This window comes from Bombina bombina, chromosome 6 (genome assembly GCF_027579735.1).
Source record: "Bombina bombina isolate aBomBom1 chromosome 6, aBomBom1.pri, whole genome shotgun sequence".
In the NCBI taxonomy this organism is placed as follows: Eukaryota; Metazoa; Chordata; class Amphibia; order Anura; family Bombinatoridae; genus Bombina; species Bombina bombina.
The window spans coordinates 36,047,856-36,073,711 of record NC_069504.1 but is presented as its reverse complement, the minus strand read 5'-3'; the positions used below and the strand labels follow the sequence as shown (position 1 = coordinate 36,073,711).

Here is a 25,856-nt window from a genome sequence, read left to right as displayed (position 1 = left end):
AGCCACATCCATATCTGTAATATATTAAATGAGGATTGCATATCATTAATACTAATCATGCCATGTTTAAAAACTTTACATTATTAACAAATCAATTTAAAAATATTAATCCTTTGGTAGTCCCATGAGTTAATTGTTTCCTCAATTAAATTAATGATAAATATATCCTGGACTCTTATTTTCAATCAGTTGTGTTGTTTACTGTATCTTTAATAATTTTTGGTTGTTATTTCATAATCATCAATTGATGGCCATATGTTATAATTTATTTGTATTCTTCGTTTTTTATTAGCTATAATATTGAAAATAAGAATACTGTATTCTTCACTAATATAAGAATTCACATTTAATTTTGACCAACATGTGTAAAGCAATGCCACTTACAGCAAAGCCATGTTAACGTGGATGAGAAATTCCATTTTCGCGATCATTGCGCAATGATTCCAAGCGGAATTACGCATCCGTCATTTGAACAACATGTATAAAGCAATGCCACTTACAGCAAAGCCATGTTAACGTGAATGAGAAATTCCATTTTCGCGATCATTGCGCAATGATTCCAAGCGGAATTACGCATCCGTCATTTGAACAACATGTATAAAGCAATGCAACTTACAGCAAAGCCATGTTAACGTGGATGAGAAATTACATTTCCGCTCTGTGACGCATATTCTGTAGAGCGCAAGAAAGATCATTCCTATTTCATGTGTCACTAATCTAAAATCAGATATCTAAACATCATATGTAGTGTATGTTGTGAGATCTGTATAGGTTTAGTATCTGACTATATACACATATTTGGATAAAAATAACAAATCTTAAGATATTATATGAAGATGGATAGTTACCTGGTTCAGATTCTCTATCAGCTCCTCCCAGGCCACCGGACGGAGAAGCATCTGCCCTGTCCCCCGCGTCAGGACTTTCAGATCCCGCAGCTGGGAGGGAAGAAGAGGAGGCCGAGGATGGCGAGGATCGAAATCTTTTGGGGACCCGGAGATTGAGGAGCTCGCATAAAGTCACCTCATAAGGGAGTAGGTACAGTTTCCGCGGGGCCTCTCTTTTGCCACCTCTTTTACGGGCTTGTACCCAGTCCCTTATGAGGTTGACTTTTTTGGATAAACGCAACCTCATATCTCCGAATCTCCTCATGATCTGATCCTGGGTCCTCTGGACGTCACACACCAATCTAACCGCATTGGTGATAGACTCCCAGAGGGCCTTCTTAACAGGCGCATCTGTCAACCTCCTCTTGTTCCCAAACAGCTGGGGATAAAAGTCCTTGACGGCGTGGACCAGTGCAGCGCTCTCCTCCTTGGTGAACCTGGGAACTGACATGCCTGCTGGGTTTGATAATAATATATAAATATATCAATATATATACTGCCTGCAGGCATTAGAGAACTGACAAAGATGGCAACGTGTAATGGACTTTTATATGGTGAAGTAAACATGAGATGCACCATGGGACAAGTTATCTGTACATCTGATTGGATAAAAGTTTGAAATATTGTTAGAATGTCTGTGAGACCATCCTGACTCAAGTTGTGTTTGTGTGATGAACTCTGATTGGCCGTTCCTTAATGTTTCATATCTTAGTAACTTCCTTACACATACCGCTTGGTGGTGCTGTTACTTAACTTTTCATGTAGACTTATTTGTAACTCATGGGCCTGTCATGCGGATATGTGTGACGCAGATTTAATATCCGTGATCCGTTAAATATTGATGATTAAATACTCTTTAAAATCTAATACTGTCACATTATTAAATGTTGTAGACATTTCTCGGTTTAATAACGGTCTGTTTCTTTAATACAAATACACATTTAATATTGTATGTCTTTATTGTTCTTTAAATAAATTTGTTGACTTATTAAGAATTATTGACATTGCTCTATTAAATGTATTTATAATGCACATTGATTGTGTGCTATTGCGTGACATTAGACTCTAATGTTTAAAGATGCTAATCTGGTGTTTCAAGATGCGTTTCCCACGCAATATTTCTTAATGTTCAAATTCCGGTTAGAATGTCAGTAAATTTGATAATCTGTTTATAAATGTTAAACTACATGTTTGTTTGTTATTAGCAAATAAACCTCGAGCTTGTATTTCTCTGAAGTGCTCATATATGTTATTGTGCAATGGCGTCTTTATTTTGAAATAGACATTACAAACAAACAATTGTATCAAATGATCTGTAGAGATAGAAGATTGTTTAGACTTTAAAATGTAAATCAATTTATCTTAGTATTTAGATATCCTCAACAGCAGAAATTTCAATGCACATGGTTGAGCCAATCACATAAGGCATCTCTGTGCATCCACCAATCTTCATCTACTGAGCCGATCTCGATATGCTTTTCAAGCAAAGTATGTCAAGATAGGAAGATAAGTAAATACACTATTCAAAGCTCTTAAAGGGACACTGTCCAAACAAATTTAGCATTGGTGATTGAGCATGAAATGTTAATCAACTTTATTATTTAATCCGATTATCAAATGTTAACAGTTATCTTGTTATGTTTCTTTGCAAATCAATAATGATATTTTATATTACGGACAATTGTTTAAAAAAAACCTGGGTTGTCCTTGACGATTGTTGGATCAATTATTCCAAACAAAACAAGCAAGTTCTGTCCAGAGTACTGAAGCAAATAAATTATCTATTTAATGCCTTATTTTTAAAGTAATGATAGCAACATCACAAGGAGCATTCATAATATGAGACAATTTTTAAAGTTGCTTAAAATAGTATACTCATTCAGAATGTATAAATCATTAATTTTTTAACTGTCTACCTTTAAGTATATTTTGAGTTCATGTCCCTTTAAAGAAACATTTCACAATAATGCTTAAAATATCATAAACCTAGGCACCTTCCTTTTGCTAAATTAGTCTAACATATGAGTAAAGCAAATTTAGATTAACTTCTAGATTGTTTTACACACTGACTGAAATATATTTATTAAAGGAGGTATTTTGGAGCCTTCAGCTTAGAGGGACATTAAGCTATATGTTATGTATGCATTTTGTATAATATTCTTATATTTGACCAACTTAATATGTTTTGTTATTCAATCATTATATTGTAATTATATATATATTCTTGGATTAAATACATCTCTACATAGGCTATTTTGATGCTGATTGTTGTTTGCATATAGATGCCTTATGTAATTGACTAAGATATGTGCATTGATGTATTTTTGGAAAAGTATATTTAAAGACTGAATGTAATTCTATATTACTTTCTAAATATGTTGAAATTCTTGTATGATATTTATAAAAATCTATACACAATATACTTTGTGAATGTCCCTTTAAGGACCCAAACATTTGGAATGTTGATTTAACATTGACAAAATAAACTAAAGGGGAATTAAAATTCTATATAGATATTTGATGTCTAACCCAAGAGGTAAGATTTTAAAAAATACATAATATTACTAAGTATAGTTAAATGACTCCACTAGAAAATTACATAGATTAACCTGGCATCCAATAACTAGCTTGTGAAAAATATCAAGTTAAATGACCTACCATTTATAAATGTAAAAATTAAAAGAATTTAGAAAATAATGTTTTGAGATACCTAAGGAAGATACAAGATCTTATAAAATTAATTTTACATTCAACAACACTGTCACTTTAATGTAATTGAACCAGTTCACCTTCTTAAAAGTTAAAATAAAAAACTTTTGAATACATATCCAAAATTAATTTAATATCTACATTTTCAAAAGAAAAGCATCGAAGGATCTCACTCCCCAATTAATGTTATAAAAGATATTTTAATGTAATATTCTCGGAATCAGTTGATTTTCTAATATTAATGCATTATTTGATCTTATGCATGTGCTTGTCAAATAGCCAACTACCAGTCATGGGAGTCCAACTTTTATTTATTGACAGATTATATTGATATTTAGTAGAATCTGTTCAAAAGAGTGTATTTAATAATAAAATGTTTATTATTAACATGTAAAAATAAAAAAAGTAAAAGTTTATCGAAAAAATAAAAATATTCCTGGAAGTCATCAGATGCCAATCTGAAATGACAAATAAAAAAATGGAACAAAGTTAATACACACGTTGTCAAATATTCATAAAATACATTTAAAATCATCTTGTGTCTATGCTCTAACTTTGTTCAACATTTTTGAAAGATAATTATTAAATTGATTTAAAAAAAAAAAAATACATACACCATTATATTGTTGAATCAAAATTCTATTGAAATATCCAAATTTCAAATTATACATAATAAGGTATATCACATTTCAACAATATATGTATGATGAACATAAATGTAATATTTCATGTCCATTCAAATACCTCTATATCAACTATAATATGTATTCCTTTTTCGGATTGTGATCCCTAAATATCTAATGATGAAATAAGTATGACTAATGTATGTAAGCTAACAATAATCAACATTCTTCATGTGATTCTTAACTAGCATGCACCAACCTGGATAATGCATGGTCTTTGAAAGTCAATTCAGGGGTAAACAGTTGATCTTCAATAGGTGTCTTATTCATCAGTTCATTAAATAGAGGACTGGGAAATACCATCTAAAAAAGTAAAATCATCTAAGTGTCTGATTGTGATCCCTAAATATATAATTTAGAACTAAATATGACTAAAGTATGTAAGCTACTAATATTCAACAGTCTTCACTAGCATGCATTGGTACACCAACCTGGACAATGCATGGTCTTTGAAAGTCAATTCAGGGGTAAACAGTTGATCTTCAATAGGTGTCTTATTCATCAGTTCATTAAATAGAGGACTGGGAAATACCATCTACAAATTAGAAAATCATCTAAGTGTCTCCAATAGGATGTCTCCACAGCCTTATTCTATCAAATAGTTTGCACTTACCATGTGAACATGTCTTTGTATGGTTTTCAAGGTCAGCAGAATTGAAAGATAATGCCAGACATGATCCCATTGGTATACTTCAATTTCAATCTTGGCTTTTTCCCCACTGTCAGTCTGGGCAATCTTCACTGTCAGGCTTCTAATTGTTCCCTTTCAGTCTTTAGATTAAGTCATCTCCCTAATGGAAGAAATATTTTAAATAAAATTCATACAAGTGTGTCAATCAGTTCTGTACCCCTCTCCCACCCCCCATTTCATAATAAATTTCTGTCACTAGCTTACTAAGCGTGTGTATCAACTTGTGTTATTTTATATCAAGTGTGAAGATGAGTCATATTGAGCAGAACAAACCTCTAATGTGTGACATTGAACCATAGTCATTCTAGAGGATCCCTTTCTGAGTATGTACATTTTAAGTAATGTGTAAACTAAATTCTATTTTTGAAAATGTATGCCATATGATGTATTTGTGTACAATTCATGCCAGCAACAGTCCATACATTTCTACTTACCATCTGATGTCCTCTTTAAAAACCAGGTGGCAAAGACTCGCTACAGGACCCAATGCCCAGAGCATCACCTATATGAATAAATTAAAAATATTTTTAAAATTTGATCCATACTAACATGTTTGCACAATTCTCTACTTGTCATTTCCCTAGAGTTCACATCTATTGAAAATACTCCAGTCTAACTTCTATTCTTTACCGTCTAAAGTGGCGGTTGATGACGTCTGCTCTGACATCAAGTCCCTCGTCCTGGAATTCCCCCTCTAGAACAGGATCATCCTCTTCATCTCTGAGGAGGTCTCTGTCCACCGTGATGGCCTGCAGCATCCCAGCCCGCTGTGCAATATTATGCAGGACGCTACAGGCTACAACGATCTTAGCCATTTTCTTTGGGTTGTACTGGAGTGCTCCTCCAGAACGGTCCAGGCACCTGAATCTCATCTTCAGGAGCCCGAACATCCTTTCAACCACCGCCCTGGTTCTCTTATGAGCCCTATTGTAGCGCTCCTCAGACACATCAGTCGGGCTACGCAAGGGGGTAATGAGCCAAGGCCGGCTCATGTACCCAGAATCACCTATAAATTATGAACAGAACATAATTCAAACAGAATCCTTAAAATAGTATATTGTTTTAGAAATAATTTTTTGTACACGATAATCCATATTAAAAGTTTTTTCAGAAACATCCAAAAAAAAAGTTATATATTATTCTGTATCTTGCCACTTCAGCTAAGACATGCTACATGTGCGTATTTCTCCTAAACCAAACCTTGTGTAAAATGCTAACTACATGGTTACATTGCATTCTCTATCTGAGCACTTAAGGTAAGACATGCTACATATCTGCATTGAACTAAAAGTACACATTAGCGGAAAGAGACAATGACATGGTTAAATTGCATGAGATAATATCTTCCCATTTCAGCTAAGACATGCTACATATGCGTATTTCTCCTAAACCAAACCTTGTGTAAAATGCTAACTACATGGTTACATTGCATTCTCTATCTGAGCACTTAAGCTAAGACATGCTACATATCTGCATTGAACTAAAAGTACACATTAGCGGAAAGAGACAATGACATGGTTAAATTGCATGAGATAATATCTTCCCATTTCAGCTAAGACATGCTACATATGCGTATTTCTCCTAAACCAAACCTTGTGTAAAATGCAAACTACATGGTTACATTGCATTCTCTATCTGAGCACTTAAGGTAAGACATGCTACATATCTGCATTGAACTAAAAGTACACATTAGCGGAAAGAGACAATGACATGGTTAAATTGCATGAGATAATATCTTCCCATTTCAGCTAAGACATGCTACATATGCGTATTTCTCCTAAACCAAACCTTGTGTAAAATGCTAACTACATGGTTACATTGCATTCTCTATCTGAGCACTTAAGCTAAGACATGCTACATATCTGCATTGAACTAAAAGTACACATTAGCGGAAAGAGACAATGACATGGTTAAATTGCATGAGATAATATCTTCCCATTTCAGCTAAGACATGCTACATATGCGTATTTCTCCTAAACCAAACCTTGTGTAAAATGCTAACTACATGGTTACATTGCATTCTCTATCTGAGCACTTAAGGTAAGACATGCTACATATCTGCATTGAACTAAAAGTACACATTAGCGGAAAGAGACAATGACATGGTTAAATTGCATGAGATAATATCTTCCCATTTCAGCTAAGACATGCTACATATGCGTATTTCTCCTAAACCAAACCTTGTGTATAATGCTAACTACATGGTTACATTGCATTCTCTATCTGAGCACTTAAGGTAAGACATGCTACATATCTGCATTGAACTAAAAGTACACATTAGCGGAAAGAGACAATGACATGGTTACATTGCATGAGATAATATCTTCCCATTTCAGCTAAGACATGCTACATATGCGTATTTCTCCTAAACCAAACCTTGTGTAAAATGCTAACTACATGGTTACATTGCATTCTCTATCTGAGCACTTAAGGTAAGACATGCTACATATCTGCATTGAACTAAAAGTACACATTAGCGGAAAGAGACAATGACATGGTTACATTGCATGAGATAATATCTTCCCATTTCAGCTAAGACATGCTACATATGCGTATTTCTCCAAAAAAAAAATTGTGAAAAATGCTAAATACATGGTTACATTGCATTCTCTATCTGAGCACTTAAGGTAAGACATGCTACATATCTGCATTTAAATAAAAGTAAACATTAGCGTCGGTAAATAACAAATGGTTAAATTGCATCCTATAGCTGAACATTACGCTAACATTTTAAAACTACAGTGGCAATTGTCAAAATAATTAACCATGTTGTGCACAAATACTCACCAACGAGATAACCAGGGGGCATTTGTCTTTCCTCAAACTGTCTCCACAGGGACGACAGAGAGAGGATGCGGGCATCATGACAAGCACCTGCAAAATTCGCACACACATGCATAATCCTCATTCGTGCGTCACAAACATACTGCACGTTGAGGCTATGAAAAAGTTTGCGATTTCTGAAGGGCAAGTCATCAATTGGAGCACGCAGCGCAATGTGGGTACAATCTATGGCTCCCAAGACATTGGGCAATTGAGCAATATCAAAGAATTCCCGCATCAGGCGCCTCCAATCACCATCATTCTGTGGGAATCCTATGTATTGCTTACTGATACGTACCATGGCGTCCAGAAAGTTATCAAACACCACAGAGAATGTACCTTGAGCCAGGCCATGCATGTACAGTTCTCCGGATTGAAAACTCCCGGAGGCCAGGACGTATAGACAGCTTAGCATCTTACTCATGCCGGGAACAGCAGTCCTTATTTGTATACGTGGCTCCAAATGAGGTTTAAGAAGCTCGTAAAGGCCAATGAGCTGTTCGCGATCGAGCCGATACTTATCAAAAACCTCAAAGTCGCTCATGTTTTCCAAGGTGGGTCTCACCCTGTAGACACGAGGACCCCGAACCAGACGACCCCTTCGTCTCGGTCTGAGCCGCCGAGGCTGCCTGATTCGACCAACAGCTAGTTCGCCAATAGCAGCACCAGCAGTGTCTACCATGTCATCGTCATCCATCTTTCAAAACAGCGTAACAAGGTATGCACTTGATCTGATGTGGATCACAAGTGATGCTTTGGCCATGTTGTTTGGGTGATTTATAGTACAATTAGTCCAATGGTAGTGAGTTAGTAATGATTGCTGATTGTATTCACCTGTTTGTATGTGAGCGGCGTGAATGCTTTCACAGTGGGCGTTTATTTGTTGTTTGCTGAAATGTTATTTTCAAACAATGAATCTCAATGTGAAAGTGTCAAATATCACACATACAGTGCATGTTTGTAATGTTTGATCATATGCGTAATCAATATTTCTTAAACGCGATGTTATAGTAACAAGCACACGTCCAGGCTAACATGAATGAAAGTGCATAGTTGTGTATAATGTGCATCGAATGTGATCGATCAATGTTGCTGCAATATTGTTTGTAAACGATAAAGTAACATCTGCCATCTGTAGTATTGTATATATAAGTGATTGCCGAGCTGTAAATATTGTACGCGTCCCTTTAAAATCGCAATAATAATTCCGAACTTCCCGTCTGCCATCTGTAGTATTGTATATATAAGTGATTGGCGAGCTGTAAATATTGTACGCGTCCCTTTAAAATCGCAATAATAATTCCGAACTTCCCGTCTGCCATCTGTAGTATTGTATATATAAGTGATTGCCGAGCTGTCAATATTGTATGCGTCCCTTTAAAATCGCAATAATAATTCCGAACTTCCCGTCTGCCATCTGTAGTATTGTATATATAAGTGATTGCCGAGCTGTCAATATTGTATGCGTCCCTTTAAAATCGCAATAATAATTCAGAACTTCCCGTCTGCCATCTGTAGTATTGTATATATAAGTGATTGCCGAGCTGTCAATATTGTATGCGTCCCATTCAAATCGCCATAAAAAATCTGAACTTCCGGCTGTCATCTGTAGAATTGTATATATAAGTGATTGCCGACATGTCAATATTGTATGCGTCCCATTCAAATGGCACTAATACTGAATAACTTCCGGCTGTCATCTGTAGTATTGTATATATAAGTGATTTGCGATCTGACAATATTGTATGCGTCCCATAAAAATGGCACTAATACTGAATAACTTCCGGATGTCATCTGTAGTATTATATATATAAGTGATTTGCGATCTGACAATATTTCTTAATTGTCCCATTGAAATCTCCCTAATAATGCTGTTCCAAACTGTTGTTTACGTATATGTTGTATTGTAGTATTGAGTGTTAAAGTTCCTAAAGGGGCGGTACAGTGGTGAATCTGTGATGTGTATGGTTGAATCTTGTAATGACGTCATGATATTATTAACCTGCCTATGTAGTTGTGAAATCCTCATTGTGTTGTTGTATTGTGCTACATTGTTATTGTGTGCTGAATAAAATCTAAATGTGTGCTTTGTGGTTGCGTGATGGGTGATACGTGTTATGTACATGTACGTATATATTGTGATTGTGTCCCACATATGCTGACTTCTATATAGCGGTCTGGCATTGTTGTTCCTTCCCATAAAGTGACATCTGTAATCTGGTGTAATGATGTTCTTGTTGTACGTAATTCCTAATGTTTTCTGTTGATGGAATCATGATGTTAAAAGTACAGTAAAATCCATATGTTGTGTTTTGTGATTCCTATAGAGAATGTAATGTGTTTTTCCCCCATCATTTGAATGCACATGTATGAGTGAATGTTAAAAGTAATATATGTGCATCCATGAGTGATCATGTGTTAAGCCTATGTAGATATGCAGTTCCTGCAAGCATATGAGTTGAATAACTGAAATGCAATAATAAAGGTAAATGAGAGGTGTTTCCCATTGTGTACTGTTTGTGAATCCAGAAATGTTAACAGATTTTTTTTTAAAGTTTAAATGTAATTTTATTTAAATAATAATGTGTTACTAGTGATGTGGATTTGTAGTTGATGTAATCTAAAAGTGTGAAACAATTTAATGGTGTTGTGAATATTCAATAATTAAAAAACATAAATCCACCATAGGGAAATAGTCATTTCTTAATCTATTTATCATAGCTGGGTCTAACGCATGAAATCATGTCTTTTCTAGCGCTGGTATTTGGAGTTTTTCAGTCTACGCTATTTGCGTGCGTTAGGGAAATGAGGGTTTCGCGTGCACGAGCACGTCTTCCCAATAGAAGTCAATGGAAGCTCTAAAGATTTCAATTTTTTTTTCTAAGACTGGTTTTCCTCGTAAAGTGAGTGACGTCATGAGCTTGTGTGAAAAAGTAAATAAATCGTGTTCTTTTTGTAATAAATAAATAATTGTTGTATGTCATGTGGTGTATATTGTTTGTATGCATCGATGAGTGTATTTTGTGATAATGTTATTAGTTAGATGTAGGTATATGAGGGTCTTTTCCCGTGTGTCAATGTAAGTCAATTGGAAAATGGATTTGTGTTGTTTTTTTTCAAACACCCGAGATCTCGCAACTTTAATCCTTTGTATTTTGCTGAAAAATTATTAAATATGAAAAATAAACATAGTGTAGTGTTTGTATGAGTGTAAGTGTAGTTTGTGTAATATTTTTAATTTGATTGGTAGAATTTTATTTTGTCGGTATATGTTTACTACTGGGTCTGAGGTGTCGGTAGAAATTTGAGCGTTAGGTGATTTTGGAGTGGCGGTAAATAAACTCTAAATACCGGAGTCCGTAAGAAACCCGCGTTAGGAGCCTCTAACGCTGGTTTTCACGGCTAACGCTGAACTCTAAATCTAGGCCTTAGGGTTTATTTTACAGGTAAGTATTTAGTTTTAAATAGGAATAATTTATTTAATGATAGTGTAGTGTTAGGTGTAATTGTAACTTAGGTTAGTTTTTATTTTACAGGTAAATTTCTCTTTATTTTAACTAGGTAGCTATTAAATAGTTATTAACTATTTAATAGCTATTGTACCTAGTTAAAATAAATCGAAATTTGCCTGTAAAATAAAAATAAATCCTAAAATAGATACAATATTATTATTTATATTGTAGCTATATTAGGGTTTATTTTACAGGTAAGTATTTAGTTTTAAATAGGATTAATTTAGTTAATAAGAGTTATAATATTTAGATCTATTTAATTAATATTTAAGTTAGGGGGGTGTTAGGGTTAGGGTTAGACTTAGGTTTAGGGGTTAATAATTTTATTATAGTTGCGGCGGTGTAGGGGGGGCAGGATAGGGGTTAATAATTTTATTATAGTTGCGGCGGTGTAGGGGGGGGCAGGATAGGGGTTAATAAATTTATTATAGTGGCGGCAGTGTAGGGGGGGCAGGATAGGGGTTAATACATTTATTATAGGTGGTGGCGGTGTAGGGGGGCAGCATAGGGGTTAATAGGTATTATGTAGGTGGCGGCGGGGTCCGGGAGCGGCGGTTTAGGGGTTAATCAGTTTATTAGAGTGGCGGTGGGCTCCGGGAGCGGCGGTTTAGGGGGTAATAACTTTATTTAGGTGGCGGCGGTGTAGGGGGAGCAGATTAGGAGTGTTTAGACTCGGGGTACATGTTAGGGTGTTAGGTGCAGACATCTCCCATAGGAATCAATGGGATGTCGGGCAGCAACGAACATGAACTTTCGCTATGGTCAGACTCCCATTGATTCCTATGGGATCCGCCGCCTCCAGGGTGGCGGATTGAAAACCAGGTACGCTGAGCCGGAAAAGTGCAGAGCGTACCTGCTAGTTTTTTGCTAACTAGCAAAAGTAGTCAGATTGTGCCGAACTTGTGTGCGGAACATCTGGAGTGACGTAAGAATCGATCTGTGTCGGACTGAGTCCGGCGGATCGAAGCTTACGTCACTATATTCTACTTTTGCTGGTGTGTAGGGCTTGATAACTAAGGCGAATCAGCCTCGCCACAAATACGCTGCAGAATTCCAGCGTATTTGAGGTTGACGGCTTGATAACTAGAGGCCTTAATCTGATGAAACAGCTATGTTCAAGCTGAGAAGTAAGTTGCTGTTTTTATAGTTTTATTAACGTAAGTTTTGATCTTACCACTTGCTGCCAACTATTTATTTGCTGACCTTTCACTACACAGAATGGTACAATAGACGTTTGGGAAACGTTTATAAGGATCTACCCCACTGCTGCTGGTGATTTGTGAGAGGCCAGTCTGCTGGATGTCTGTAAGATTCCAGCCTGCGACATTTGCACCAAGAGGGGTGCTTCCTCACATGCCTGGACTGTTTCAATTGAAATTCCTTGTTTGGATTCTACCCTATATAGATGTATGGGACTTTTTAAGACTGTTTTTTTATTATAATTTTCACTTTTGGTATTATATTTGACATTATATTTGCCATTTTTAAATCTGTACAGTGATACATTATTTCTATACCTGTCTATTTATATAGCTGGTCAAAGACATTTACAGCTGTCTTATATCAATATTTACAGATTCATTATATTTGACCTAGGGCGCCCCTATCTTTTTTGTGTTATACATATATATATATATTGTAAGCTCATATGCATCCTGTGCACACCTTGACTCTGTATTCTCCTGCCCTCAGGTCCTGAGCAAGGGAACAATTGTAAGTGTTCAAAGATTGAACTGGTTGCAGGGTCAAACTTTTCTCTCAGTGTCAATACCAGTGACAATGTCCTTAATGCCATCCTTCCGTATTGTGGCATATTATATGGTGGTGACTGCTGCTGGACGTGAGATTGTGTCAGATTCTGTCTGGTTGGAAGTGGTGGACTCCTGCGCTGGAAAGGTCAGTTGTCTTTCTTTTTTCAATTATCGTTACATAGCTTCTTGAGATGACATCATTTATTGGCTTTAATGATTAAATGATAGGAAAAGCACACTGCTTATTACATCTTACTTAAGCCTTATGCATATTCCCTTATTCCCTGCATTTCTGAATCCTTATACGCTAATGGAGATTGCATGGGTGTTACAAACAGAAAGTGCAAATGATGTGAGAGAGAAAATGGCAAGTGTCTGAGAAAATAAAGATCTTCGAAAAGGGGGGGGGCATTAGTATGAGAGTATTGTATATGTCTGGGAAAAAGGGAATGGTGTGGGTCTCAGAAACAGGCATGGGTTAGATGGAACAAGAAGTGGCATCAATATGAGATACAATGAGTGGCATGGGTCTTAAAATAAGTGAATGTCTGATAGAGAGAAAGTGGCATCAGTTTAAGATAGCATGGGCATAGGATACAAGGAGTGGCATGGGTCTGAGAAACAGTAGGTGGCAGAAGTCTAAGTTACAGGGAATGCATTGGTCAAGAACAGTGATTGTCAAAGACCTGGTTTTCATGGAGTTTCATGGGTCTGAGAATTATTGGATAGCATGTGTCTGAGAAACAAGAGCTGGCATTAATCTGGCATGGGTTTGAGAAACAAGAAGTGGCATCAGTCTGAGAAACAAGGAATAGCATAGGGGTAAAAAAAATAGCATTAGTAAGAGAAACAGGAAGTGGCACTGGTTTGAGAAACAGGAAGAGGCACTGGTCTGAGAAACAGTGAGTGACATTAGTCTGAGATGCAGTGAGTAGCCTAGGCCTGAGATACATTAAGCAGGGTGGGTCTGAGATATATCAAGGGACATGGATCTGAAATTTAGGGAATGGCATGGGTTTGAGAAACAAGGAATATCATGGGAGTAAAAAAGTGTAGCATCAGTCAGAGGAACAAGAAGTGTCATTTGTCTGAGAAACAGGAAGAAGCACTGGTCTGGGAAACATGAAGTGGCATTGTGAGATGCAGTGAGTAGCCTAGGTCTGAGATACATTAAGCAGGGTGGGTTTGAGATACATCAAGGGACATGGATCTGAAATACAGGGAATGGCATGGGTCTGAAATACAGGGAATGGCATGGGTCTCAAATACAGGGAATGGCATGGGTTTGAGAAACAAGGAATATCATGGGAGTAAAAAAGTATAGCATCAGTCAGAGGAACAGGAAGTGTCACTAGTCTGAGAAAAAGGAGGAAGCACTGGTCTGGGAAACAGGAATAGGTACTGTTCTGAGAAACAGGAAGTGGCATTTGTCTGAAATGCAGTGGGTAGCCTAGGTCTGAGATACATTATGTAGGGTGGGTTTTAGAAACATCAAAGGCAATTGTCTGAAAGAGAGTGGTATGAGTCTATAAAAAGTAGCATCAGTCAGAGGAGCAGTAAGTGGCACTAGGCTGAGAAACATTGAGTGTAATTGATCTGAGATTATCTGACTATCCTGGGTCTGAGATACTTTAAGCAGGGCGGGTCTGAAATACAGGGAGTGGCACAAGTTGCAGCTTCCCCCTTTCACAAAGACAAAGATGGGCTTGTGGGGTATACCTAGCAACGTAGACAGTCCCCCATTATGCGATCCTGGGCTTGAAATCACGCGATCGTACGAACGATTGTGTGATTTCATTTCTACTAATAGTGTTTACATTGGACTTTGTTCCGATGTGAACACTATTATTTCCTCACAAAGGGGCCAAACTATGCACGTTTTTTTCTATATTTTATTTTGTATACAGCAGTGTATTCAGGATTGTGATAAACCTCCTATTGCAATGCAATATACGTATACCCCCATATCTGCAAACGGTCACTCTTGGACCTATGTTAACGCAAATGATTTAGAAGGGGGATTCAGATAGATAATACGGTCACTTTTGGACCTAAGTAGGTGATTAGTCAAAACAAGAAACAAAACAGCATCAAGTTATACAAATAAAATAGTCCTCAAATTTTCAGTAAAAATGTAACTTTCTCAACATATGTAATAACTTTGGGGAGAAGATAATATAACAGTGTGGGCCACTTCTGAAACCCTAATATTATATTGGAAGATAATTAAGCAACTGAAGTACCTCTGTGAAGGGCTTCTTACAATTGGTAATGTTGACTCCATATATAATTAATTTTTATAAGAACAGGGTTGACTGGGGTTAATGGGAATTCAGATGACCTGCCCTGTTGTGAGCTGGGGAAACCACACATATTTGGTCATTGAATAAGATGCTTAGCTGTTCCCCTAATGTATTGTCTTGGCCACTGCAGTATAAGAGCAATTGCTGTGGGTGCAATAAGAGAGGTGCTAGAATTGGAAACGAATACAGGGAGTGCAGAATTATTAGGCAAGTTGTATTTTTGAGGATTAATTTTATTATTGAACAACAACCATGTTCTCAATGAACCCAAAAAACTCATTAATATCAAAGCTGAATAGTTTTGGAAGTAGTTTTTAGTTTGTTTTTAGTTATAGCTATTTTAGGGGGATATCTGTGTGTGCAGGTGACTATTACTGTGCATAATTATTAGGCAACTTAACAAAAAACAAATATATACCCATTTCAATTATTTATTTTTACCAGTGAAACCAATATAACATCTCAACATTCACAAATATACATATCTGACATTAAAAAACAAAACAAAAACAAATCAGTGACCAATATAGCCACCTTTCTTTGCAAGGACACTCAAAAGCCTGCCATGCATGGATTCTGTCAGTGTTTTGATCTGTTCACCATCAACATTGCGTGCAGCAGCAACCACAGCCTCCCAGACACTGTTCAGAGAGATGTACTGTTTTCCCTCCTTGTAAATCTCACATTTGATGATGGACCACAGGTTCTCAATGGGGTTCAGATCAGGTGAACAAGGAGGCCATGTCATTAGTTTTTCTTCTTTTATACCCTTTCTTGCCAGCCACGCTGTGGAGTACTTGGACGCGTGTGATGGAGCATTGTCCTGCATGAAAATCATGTTTTTCTTGAAGGATGCAGACTTCTTCCTGTACCACTGCTTGAAGAAGGTGTCTTCCAGAAACTGGCAGTAGGACTGGGAGTTGAGCTTGACTCCATCCTCAACCCGAAAAGGCCCCACAAGCTCATCTTTGATGATACCAGCCCAAACCAGTACTCCACCTCCACCTTGCTGGCGTCTGAGTCGGACTGGAGCTCTCTGCCCTTTACCAATCCAGCCACGGGCCCATCCATCTGGCCCATCAAGACTCACTCTCATTTCATCAGTCCATAAAACTTTAGAAAAATCAGTCTTGAGATATTTCTTGGCCCAGTCTTGACGTTTCAGCTTGTGCGTCTTGTTCAGTGGTGGTCGTCTTTCAGCCTTTCTTACCTTGGCCATGTCTCTGAGTATTGCACACCTTGTGCTTTTGAGCACTCCAGTGATGTTGCAGCTCTGAAATATGGCCAAACTGGTGGCAAGTGGCATCTTGGCAGCTGCACGCTTGACTTTTCTCAGTTCATGGGCAGTTATTTTGCGCCTTGGTTTTTCCACACGCTTCTTGCGACCCTGTTGACTATTTTGAATGAAACGCTTGATTGTTCGATGATCACGCTTCAGAAGCTTTGCAATTTTAAGAGTGCTGCATCCCTCTGCAAGATATCTCACTATTTTTGACTTTTCTGAGCCTGTCAAGTCCTTCTTTTGACCCATTTTGCCAAAGGAAAGGAAGTTGCCTAATAATTATGCACACCTGATATAGGGTTTTGATGTCATTAGACCACACCCCTTCTCATTACAGAGATGCACATCACCTTATATGCTTAATTGGTAGTAGGCTTTCGAGCCTATACAGCTTGGAGTAAGACAACATGCATAAAGAGGATGATGTGGTCAAAATACTTATTTGCCCAATAATTCTGCACTCCCTGTACATAGCAAATAGCGCAACTCTTTTAAAGGGTAGTAAAATTGAGGAATGTATGTACAGAGTTTTCCAACTCCCACTTAAGGACAATGTGGAATACACTAAGACTATAATAAAGATCCCTTGTAGTGAAGACACAACAAAGTGCTGAGCTTAGTAATCAGGGCTTAAAGCTGCGTATTGATAATATTAACTATAAGTATCACTGGTGATGTAAACAGCGGCTCATACAAACCTAGGGAACAATACCAACAGGGTTAAAAAACTTATGCAGAGTAGGACTGATACATGTCACGTATTGAAGTATTTGGAGCTCAGAGTAACCTGTAATTAGAGTCCAATAGGTGTGCTAAGCATATTACATAATTTACAATGTTCGGAACCTCGTAGGTTTTGCCACAGTTATGATTGTGAGCAGCATGACCGCACACTCGAGCAAAGTTTGTCACGATAAACAAAGTAATGTCCCAAAAGGTTGAAGGCAGTGTATCGCTAAGCAGAAATATCCATATCTGAATTACTAGCAAAGTAATCTGCCTTGCGACAATGAGGTAGGAGGAAGTTTAGCCTACCCCAGTCCTGTACTGCTGGCAGCGGCTCCAGTGAGGAATATAGCCCCCACTGCTGAGTCCCAGTAACACATGTAGCACCTCCAGGGATGATTCTGTTGATTTCACACTACATGTGGGAGCTAGACCAGGACTGTGAGTCTTGGCCAAAGTCGGGAATATGGTATCAGCGATCTCCGTTAGACAGACAGCAGGCCGATGGAAAACAAGTGTGCCGCCATACACAACCACAATGTCTCTCTTACCGGCAGAGGGTATAGCGCATAATGGAGTTATTACTCCGGGTGGACCTTCTGATGAGATCCCTTGCAGTGGGTTCAGGGAAGGAGGCGGAACGTGGTGGACCGTGATCGGCGGACGTCCATACTCCTCTGTCGCCATTAATTCTCATCTGCTCGCCAGATCCTGTGAGTTAGGCTCAGGCTCCACTACCATCGGGCCTGATGACCCTCCAGGAAACACACATAGAGCCATCGTCGTATCAGCATGTGGGTAAGCGCCTTCTTGAACATTCTCCTGCTCTTCTGTAGTAATCTCTGGGTCTGTCAACCAGCAAGTAGGGTTTTTAAGTGCCTGATGGATAGTATCAGTGATGCATTTAAGTTGATGCTGCAGCTGGGAACTGAGGAGATCCTCCCAGTATGCCATTTGAACCACAGTATTATACACTGTGGTTGAGCTGTAATGTTGCTTCTCCGTCTTCTGCCACATAGGCTATTGGCCACACAATAGGTGCGGCAGTGATGGGGACAAATGAGGCTTCAAATGTAGGGGAAGGCCTCAGAAGAAAAAGTCCGGTACTGAGGGCTAGGGAGCCGTGCCGCAATCCAAAAACCCTAATTCTTGGGTCAGAGTGCCTTCAGTCAAGTTTCTCCACCTTATGAATTAGCTTGTAGCCAATTTTTCAACTTAATTTGGGTAAATAGTGGTGGATGAGCCAGGAGCTGAAACTCAGTGCAACCATTAAGATGGCTCCCGCCCGGAAGTCCCATTAGATTGCATTTTTCATGTCTTTTATTTAAATTAAAACTCAAAAACTGTCAGCTTCACTTTTCCCAGATAGTGTCATTACTTTTTATGGACCAGATAATCAAACATTCTCTAGTTTGTAGAGAGATTATAGTGCTGACTTTACAGAGGCAGAACTCACTGAATTTTCTAAGAAAAGGGGAAGAACCTGGAAATTCCAGAGAGATGAGAGATGCCTTACATAGAAAATAATGAGACTGGGATACAAAATATCACATGGGAGAGAGAAGGAAAAACTGGAGAACCCCTGGAGCTGATATAAAGGATCAGTTTGCATCAATTACAAATTAAACTGAAATGTTTTCACTACAATTTAACTTGTCTATAGTGTTGCGGGACTGAAATACAGTGAGTGGGGAGGGACTGAAATACAGTGAGTGGGGAGGGACTGAGATACAGTGAGTGGATGGGACTGAGATACAGTGAGTGGAGCAGGACTGAGATACAGTGAGTGGAGCAGGACTGAGATACAGTGAGTGGGGCAGGTCTGAGATAAAGTGAGCGGCTCAGGTTTAAGTTATAGAAACATAGAATTTGACGGTAGATAAGAACCAAAAAGGCCCATCAAGTCTACCCATATTACATGTTACTTTTTCCTTAGGATAGCCTTATGCATGTCCCAGGCATTTTTAAATTCCTTTACAGTCTTTTGTGTTTACCACCTCAAATGGAAGTTCATTCCATGAATCCACCACCCTTTCTGTAAAAAAATGCTCCCTTAAATTTCTCCTGAATCTGCTACCCTCTAACTTTAGATTGTGACCCCTTGTTTTGGTATTTATTTTTTGTGAGAAATGCTTTCAGATTCTATTTTATTAAGTCCCTTCATATATTTGAAGGTTTCTATCATGTCACCTCTTTCCCTTCTATCCTCTAAACTATACATATTTAGATCATAGAGTCTTTCTTTGTACGTTTTATAGTTTAGACCATGTACCATTTTAGTAGCCCTCCTTTGGACAGCTTCTAGTTTATTTATATCTTTCTGAAGATATGGTCTCTAGAACTGTACACAGTATTCCAGATTTGGTCTAAGTTACAGGGAGTGGCCTTGGTGTGAGAAACAGAGTGTTTTTAGTCTCAGAAACAGAGCATGGGTTGTGTCTTTTTTATACTAAGTAGCAAGGGTATGAGATATAGCCCAGCTGGGACTGTTTTTGTGACAATGTATAGTTTTATTTTTTAATAACATTATGCTGATTTTCAGATTTCTAACCAAATCACAAAGTATCAGATGTAGACTAAAGTCTACAGATTCCTGCTTGCTCTTGTTTGTGTATTGGGTCTATGCATGGGAGGGAGGAGTTTTTCTCTTCCTGCTTTCTCAGCCCCTTTCAGTGGGTTTCCCAGTCTAACCTCATCAACAGTGCTAAACTGGGAGCTTCTAAGTAAAGTTTTTAAAAGGTTTGATATTGCATTTTTAGATCAGTATCTGTGTATATTTTTCTTTATAGTAGTGTCTATTACATACAATTAAAAGCAAATTGGTGTATACTGCCCCTTTCAGCTATGATACCACCTACATGAATTTGAGTAGTATTTTCAGTCCAAATAAGGTGGGATATTTATCAAAGGTCTGGCGGACCTGATCCGGCAGTGCGGATCAGGTCCGCCAGACCTCGCTGAATGCGGAGAGCAATACGCTCTCCGTATTCAGCATTGCACCAGCTCTTGTGAGCTGCTGGTGCAACGCCGCCCCCCTGCAGATTCGCGGCCAATCAGCTGCCAGCAGGGAGGTGTCAATCAACCCGATCATACTCGATCAGGTTGATTTTCGGCGATGTCTGTCCGCCTGCTCAGAGCGCTGCTTCATAACTGCTGCTTCGGACGAGCCTGCAGGCTCGCCAGAAACACGGGCCCTTAAGCTCCACCCGGAGCTTGATAAATGGGCCCCATGAAGTGATGCTCTTTCTTTTTTGCTTTCAAATCTTTCACCTTTAAAACATTTTAAATCCAAAATGTAAAGCGTGCAAAAAAGCCAGGTTAAATCTATACCGAATATTCAATTATTTAAAAAAAAAAAAATGTACTTTGTAAATTTACTTTTTAGGTTTTTTTTTTAATTTTCACAGTTCGATATCAACAACTTACAACAGTATTGTAAAAAATGTTTGTGTGGGGACGCTTCTGGGCAGTGGCCATGATGGTCGCTTTTTTTAGAGGCTGAGTTGAAGACTTGATAAATCTGCTGCTTATCGGTCGAGAGGTCATCCATGCCTGCTTATAACATATTTCAATCTCACTTTTAATGCTGATCAGTTTGATACCTCTTGCTAATATTTCCTCAGCCCTAAAGAACTGGAATGGTAGAGTCGGCAGCGGCGGCCTTGCATCAGACCGGACTCTACCTAACCCCCCGGCTATCCGGGTAGAACAGCTTGTTCTGCTGTATAAACCATATTATTTTAAAAGATTAATTCGCCGAAAGAGATACTAAACTCTCTACAAGACACCGCAGCTAGTCTGCATCCTAAATCAACATGGCGCTAAGTATGCGAGAAGTAGAAGCACCTATCATTAAGCTTTTTGAGAACCACTTCCAAAGCCTTGGTAGGCTTATCGAAAACTGCTTTCAATTTGACTGCACATATGAAAGGGAGGATGATGACGATTTCACTTCGACACTCCTTACAGCCGCACGACCGACTGGGAGAAGCGAAAACAGTTTGGAGGGAGAAGAAGTAACTAACCTGCACAGAGGAATTCTGTGGATCTGGCTAGCGGTAGCAGCGACGTGTACGGATAGAGCTGTGCCCTAATAGATGCAGCTGAGAAGAATTCGGTCAGGATCTCCCTTCCACCGCACGGAGGCCAGCAGCAGAGTTTGGTGAGGCAGTGTTTTAGAATTTGGCCCTGGGGAGCTGCTGTGCTCTTAGATTGTATCGCAGTCTGCGATACCCAGGTTATTACAAGTTTGAGACTGCTAAATGGAGATCTATTGGGAGGGGGCCCTCTACAGCCAACAAGTGGAAACCCCTGTTTGTTTTCATAGCAGGTCAAAAGGTACAAGAAGATAGAACCGGCATTGGATTTTCAAGTTTGCTTTTCATACCTACTAGGGTTGGAAACGAGCATCTGCCACTAGTAATGCTTCAAGTTAAAGTCGGCATTGGATGAACCTAAATATCTATAGATAATTACCCCTCTGGGGCTCTCATATTTCTCTCCTGACTTTGCCAAACTGCTTAGTACTGTTCATTTATTAGACTGTATGGGGTAGATATCATGATGGTTCCCTACTTGAACAATTTATCTAACACTACAGCTATTTCCACATTGTTCTTTTACATAAGTTTCTCCTGTTTTGTCAGCAAAATGTGCTCTAAACTGTTATTGCTGGGAACTGCCTTATAATAAAGAGTCCAATCACCATAGTTTTTGAGAAACATTGTACCATAAGCATGTATAGTGGGACAAGTTAATTCCAAGCATCGGTTTCCATAGGTTTAGAGCTCTTTCTGGTAAACTATTTGAATTAAGTCAAGCTACCTCCCACTACTTTATACCTAGTAGCATTGACTCATGAGGTAATCTCTAAGCCATTGAGGTGTTTCTTTTGCACAGCGAAGAGAGACACACTCCTATTTTATTTTAACATTATATGTATCCATATGAATATTAGAGATGCTACCATATAAATGATCAGTAGATATAACTGATACTTGACTTTAATTGGAAAATATCCATACACGTATGGAGCTTGATGCCCCGTGTTTCTGGCGAGTCTGCAGGCTCGCCAGAAACAGCAGTTATGAAGCAGTGGTCACAAAGACCGCTGCTCCATAACCTGTCCGCCTGCTCTGAGCAGGCAGACACACATCGCCAGAAATCAACCCGATCGAGTACGATCGGGTTGATTGACACCCCCCCTGCTGGCGGCCCATTGGCCGCGAGTCTGCAGGGGGGCGGCGTTGCACCAGCAGCTCTTGTGAGCTGCTGGTGCAATGCTGAATACGGCGAGCGTATTGCTCTCCGTATTCAGCAATGTCTGTCGGACCTGATCCGCACTATAGGATCAGGTCCGACAGACATTGATAACTAGGGGCCATTGTCTCTCAAATAATTAGGATTGAGAATGCTATACAATGTATGTAGTTCTGTCTATATAATTTGGTAGTACTATTGCATTTTATGTCTTTGAAATGCTGTCTTTGGCCACGGCAGCATGATACTATATCACTTCAATAGACTACCAAATGTACCTATATAAAGCATTTCTTTATATATAGTTATTAATAAGCATACATTTTATTAGGAGTGCATCTACTGCTTAAGTTTATCCAGAAAGCAACTATTGCCCTCAATCATTGGATTAACGATGTCCAGGTGTATATTTATAACGACAGTATTACAGTTGCTGAGGTAAAATTAACTGTGACAGGCAATCCTCTACACTTCCATGTCGAGTAATTTTGGTTCCTTTATAAATATCCCTATGGGTGAAAAATAAGTTTTCTGTGAATGATATCTTTTACTATCCTCCAATTTGAATGTACAGTATTTTTGCTATCTCATTAGAATGTTTATCTCGTTAATTTTACCTAGCCTTATACTTCTCCTTTGAAGGTCCAAAAGTGGCCCTATATTGTTAGCAATCCTCCTGTAACTATCAGATACTATATAATTGAAAGTCCAAGAGTGGATTTAGTTTGGCTTTAGTTTAATTCAGGAAGGGCAAGACTCAATGAGGCTTCATTAACAAGAGGTTTCCATAATCACAGCTCATACATGTTTATCTAGCTTTGCCATTTATCTCTGACATTATATCAGTTGTGAATTTTGCCATACCTAATAGATGTGACGATTTATATTATTTGACCTTGTTGCCGGTTATGTTATTACTTAAAGAGACACTGAACCCAAATTTTCTTTTGTGATTCAGATAGAGCATGACATTTTAAGCAACTTTCTAATTTACTCCTATTATCAAATTGTCTTAATTCTCTTGGTATCTTTATTTGAAAAGCAAGAATGTACGTTTAGATGTCGGCCCATTTTTGGTGAACAACTTGGGTTGTTCTTGCTGATTAGTGGATAAATTTACTCACCAATAAACAAGTGCTGTCCAGGGACTGAACCAAAAATTGCCTGGCTTCTTAGCTTAGATACGATGTGTGAGAGAGAAACCCAGTATCAATAAAGCAATCAATAAAAAAAACCCAATGAATGGACTCAGAGATATATTACATGTGCTGCTACATATACAATAGTCATCAATCAGTAATATTAGCCTCAACGGGTGTAAAAGATAGGTAATAACCCGTCACTCACCAATCCAAGTTCGTGTACAGCTATAGGACTTCGAGTGCAAAAGCCGGGAAAAGTTTCACCTATAAGTATTAGGCGGCACCGTGCAACGCTATGGATCCAATCCAATCCAATCTGGGACGAGGCTGTGTATGTCCCCACTAGCCTCAACTTATCCCAGATGCTGTCCTAGCGTCCGTGCTTGTATGTCACTCTGTATGGAGATCCCGCCTGTTCCGCTGAATCCTCCGTTGAAACCCTGGTGAGACTCTGCCTCAGTAGGCTGTATGCTGCTGACCCACAGCTCCTTGATACACAAAAAGTAGTAGCAAGCTGCACATGTGCTCCGTGTTGGAAACCAGCAAAAAAACAATAAGCTGGGAACTGGAAGGAAATGTATGAGCAAAGCGAAGAATAGTCCAGCTTATCAATTAAAACGTATAATTCTTTATTGATCCATTAAAAGAGGAAGAATCACAGCACAAAACACTTGATAGGTGTAGAGGGCGCAGCACTGTATGGCTTACGCGTTTCGGATTAGCTCCGTAGTCATAGCCTACAGTGATGTGCCACACACCTGTTTAAAACACCCTAAAACAAATGTGATAGGCTAAAAAGGTAAAACCCGCCCTCCTACTATAACCAATCAAGTTGCATGATTATGCCTTACCCACCTAATAATGTGACAGTTTCATATACATACGAAGTAATCATGACAGTGAACCTACTAAAGGCAAAAGATAAAACAATATGCTAAACCGTTGCTGGTAAGTATTATATACATAAAATTTATGTTGCTAGGAGGCTGCAATAGACCCTAAAATAACAATTAAGTTAAGAATGTAAATCTATGTAAGGCAACCTCAGACATCACCAATATTCAAATGAGATTAATAGGGCCATTTCTGCCTACAAAACCTAAGACAATGAGCACACATAAAAGGGGATTATATAAAAATAAATAAATAGTCATTAACTATGCATATTGAGAAAAATGATAAGTAACCAAATACTGTATATAATGGGCGGATATATAGATCCGTTAAGTGGTTGCTGTCATACAGGCTGGGAGGGCAAAAGGGGGGGGGAGGACAAGGCACTTATGGAGATAGCAAATTGCAAGATCCTAATGATAATATATGTATAGCAAGTAATTGCAAATAGAAATAAAATTATCATTAGGATCTTGCAATTTGTTTGCTATCTCCATAAGTTCCTTATCCTTCCCCCCCCCCTTTTGCCCTCCCAGCCTGTATGACAGCAACCACTTAATGGATGCATAGTGTGCTCATTGTCTTAGGTTTTGTAGGCAGAAATTGCCCTATTAATCTCATTTGAATATTGGCGATGTCTGAGGTTGCCTTACATAGATTTACATTCTTAACTTAATTGTTATTTTAGGGTCTATTGCAGCCTCCTAGCAACATAAATTTTATGTATATAATACTTACCAGCAACGGTTTAGCATATTGTTTTATCTTTTGCCTTTAGTAGGTTCACTGTCATGATTACTTCGTATGTATATGAAACTGTCACATTATTAGGTGGGTAAGGCATAATCATGCAACTTGATTGGTTATAGTAGGAGGGCGGGTTTTACCTTTTTAGCCTATCACATTTGTTTTAGGGTGTTTTAAACAGGTGTGTGGCACATCACTGTAGGCTATGACTACGGAGCTAATCCGAAACGCGTAAGCCATACAGTGCTGCGCCCTCTACACCTATCAAGTGTTTTGTGCTGTGATTATTCCTCTTTTAATGGATCAATAAAGAATTATACGTTTTAATTGATAAGCTGGACTATTCTTCTCTTTGTTCTTAGCTTAGATGCCTTATTTTTCAAATAAAGATAGCAAGAGAATGAAGACAATTTGATAATAGGGGTAAATTAGAAAGTTGCTTAAAAT

The 25,856-nt window shown here is 38.3% G+C and overlaps 1 protein-coding gene across 3 annotated transcripts in view; it reads left to right on the top strand.

Annotated features, from left to right (window-relative positions):
- LOC128662561 (complement C3) overlaps window positions 1-25,856 on the top strand; it is a 568,605-nt gene that overhangs the window by 233,322 nt on the left and 309,427 nt on the right. For all 3 annotated transcript variants that reach the window (XM_053716362.1, XM_053716361.1, XM_053716360.1), the window contains one exon: window positions 12,998-13,201. In XM_053716362.1, coding sequence (XP_053572337.1) covers window positions 12,998-13,201 — 204 coding nt within the window. The remainder of the gene's footprint in view (window positions 1-12,997; window positions 13,202-25,856) is intronic.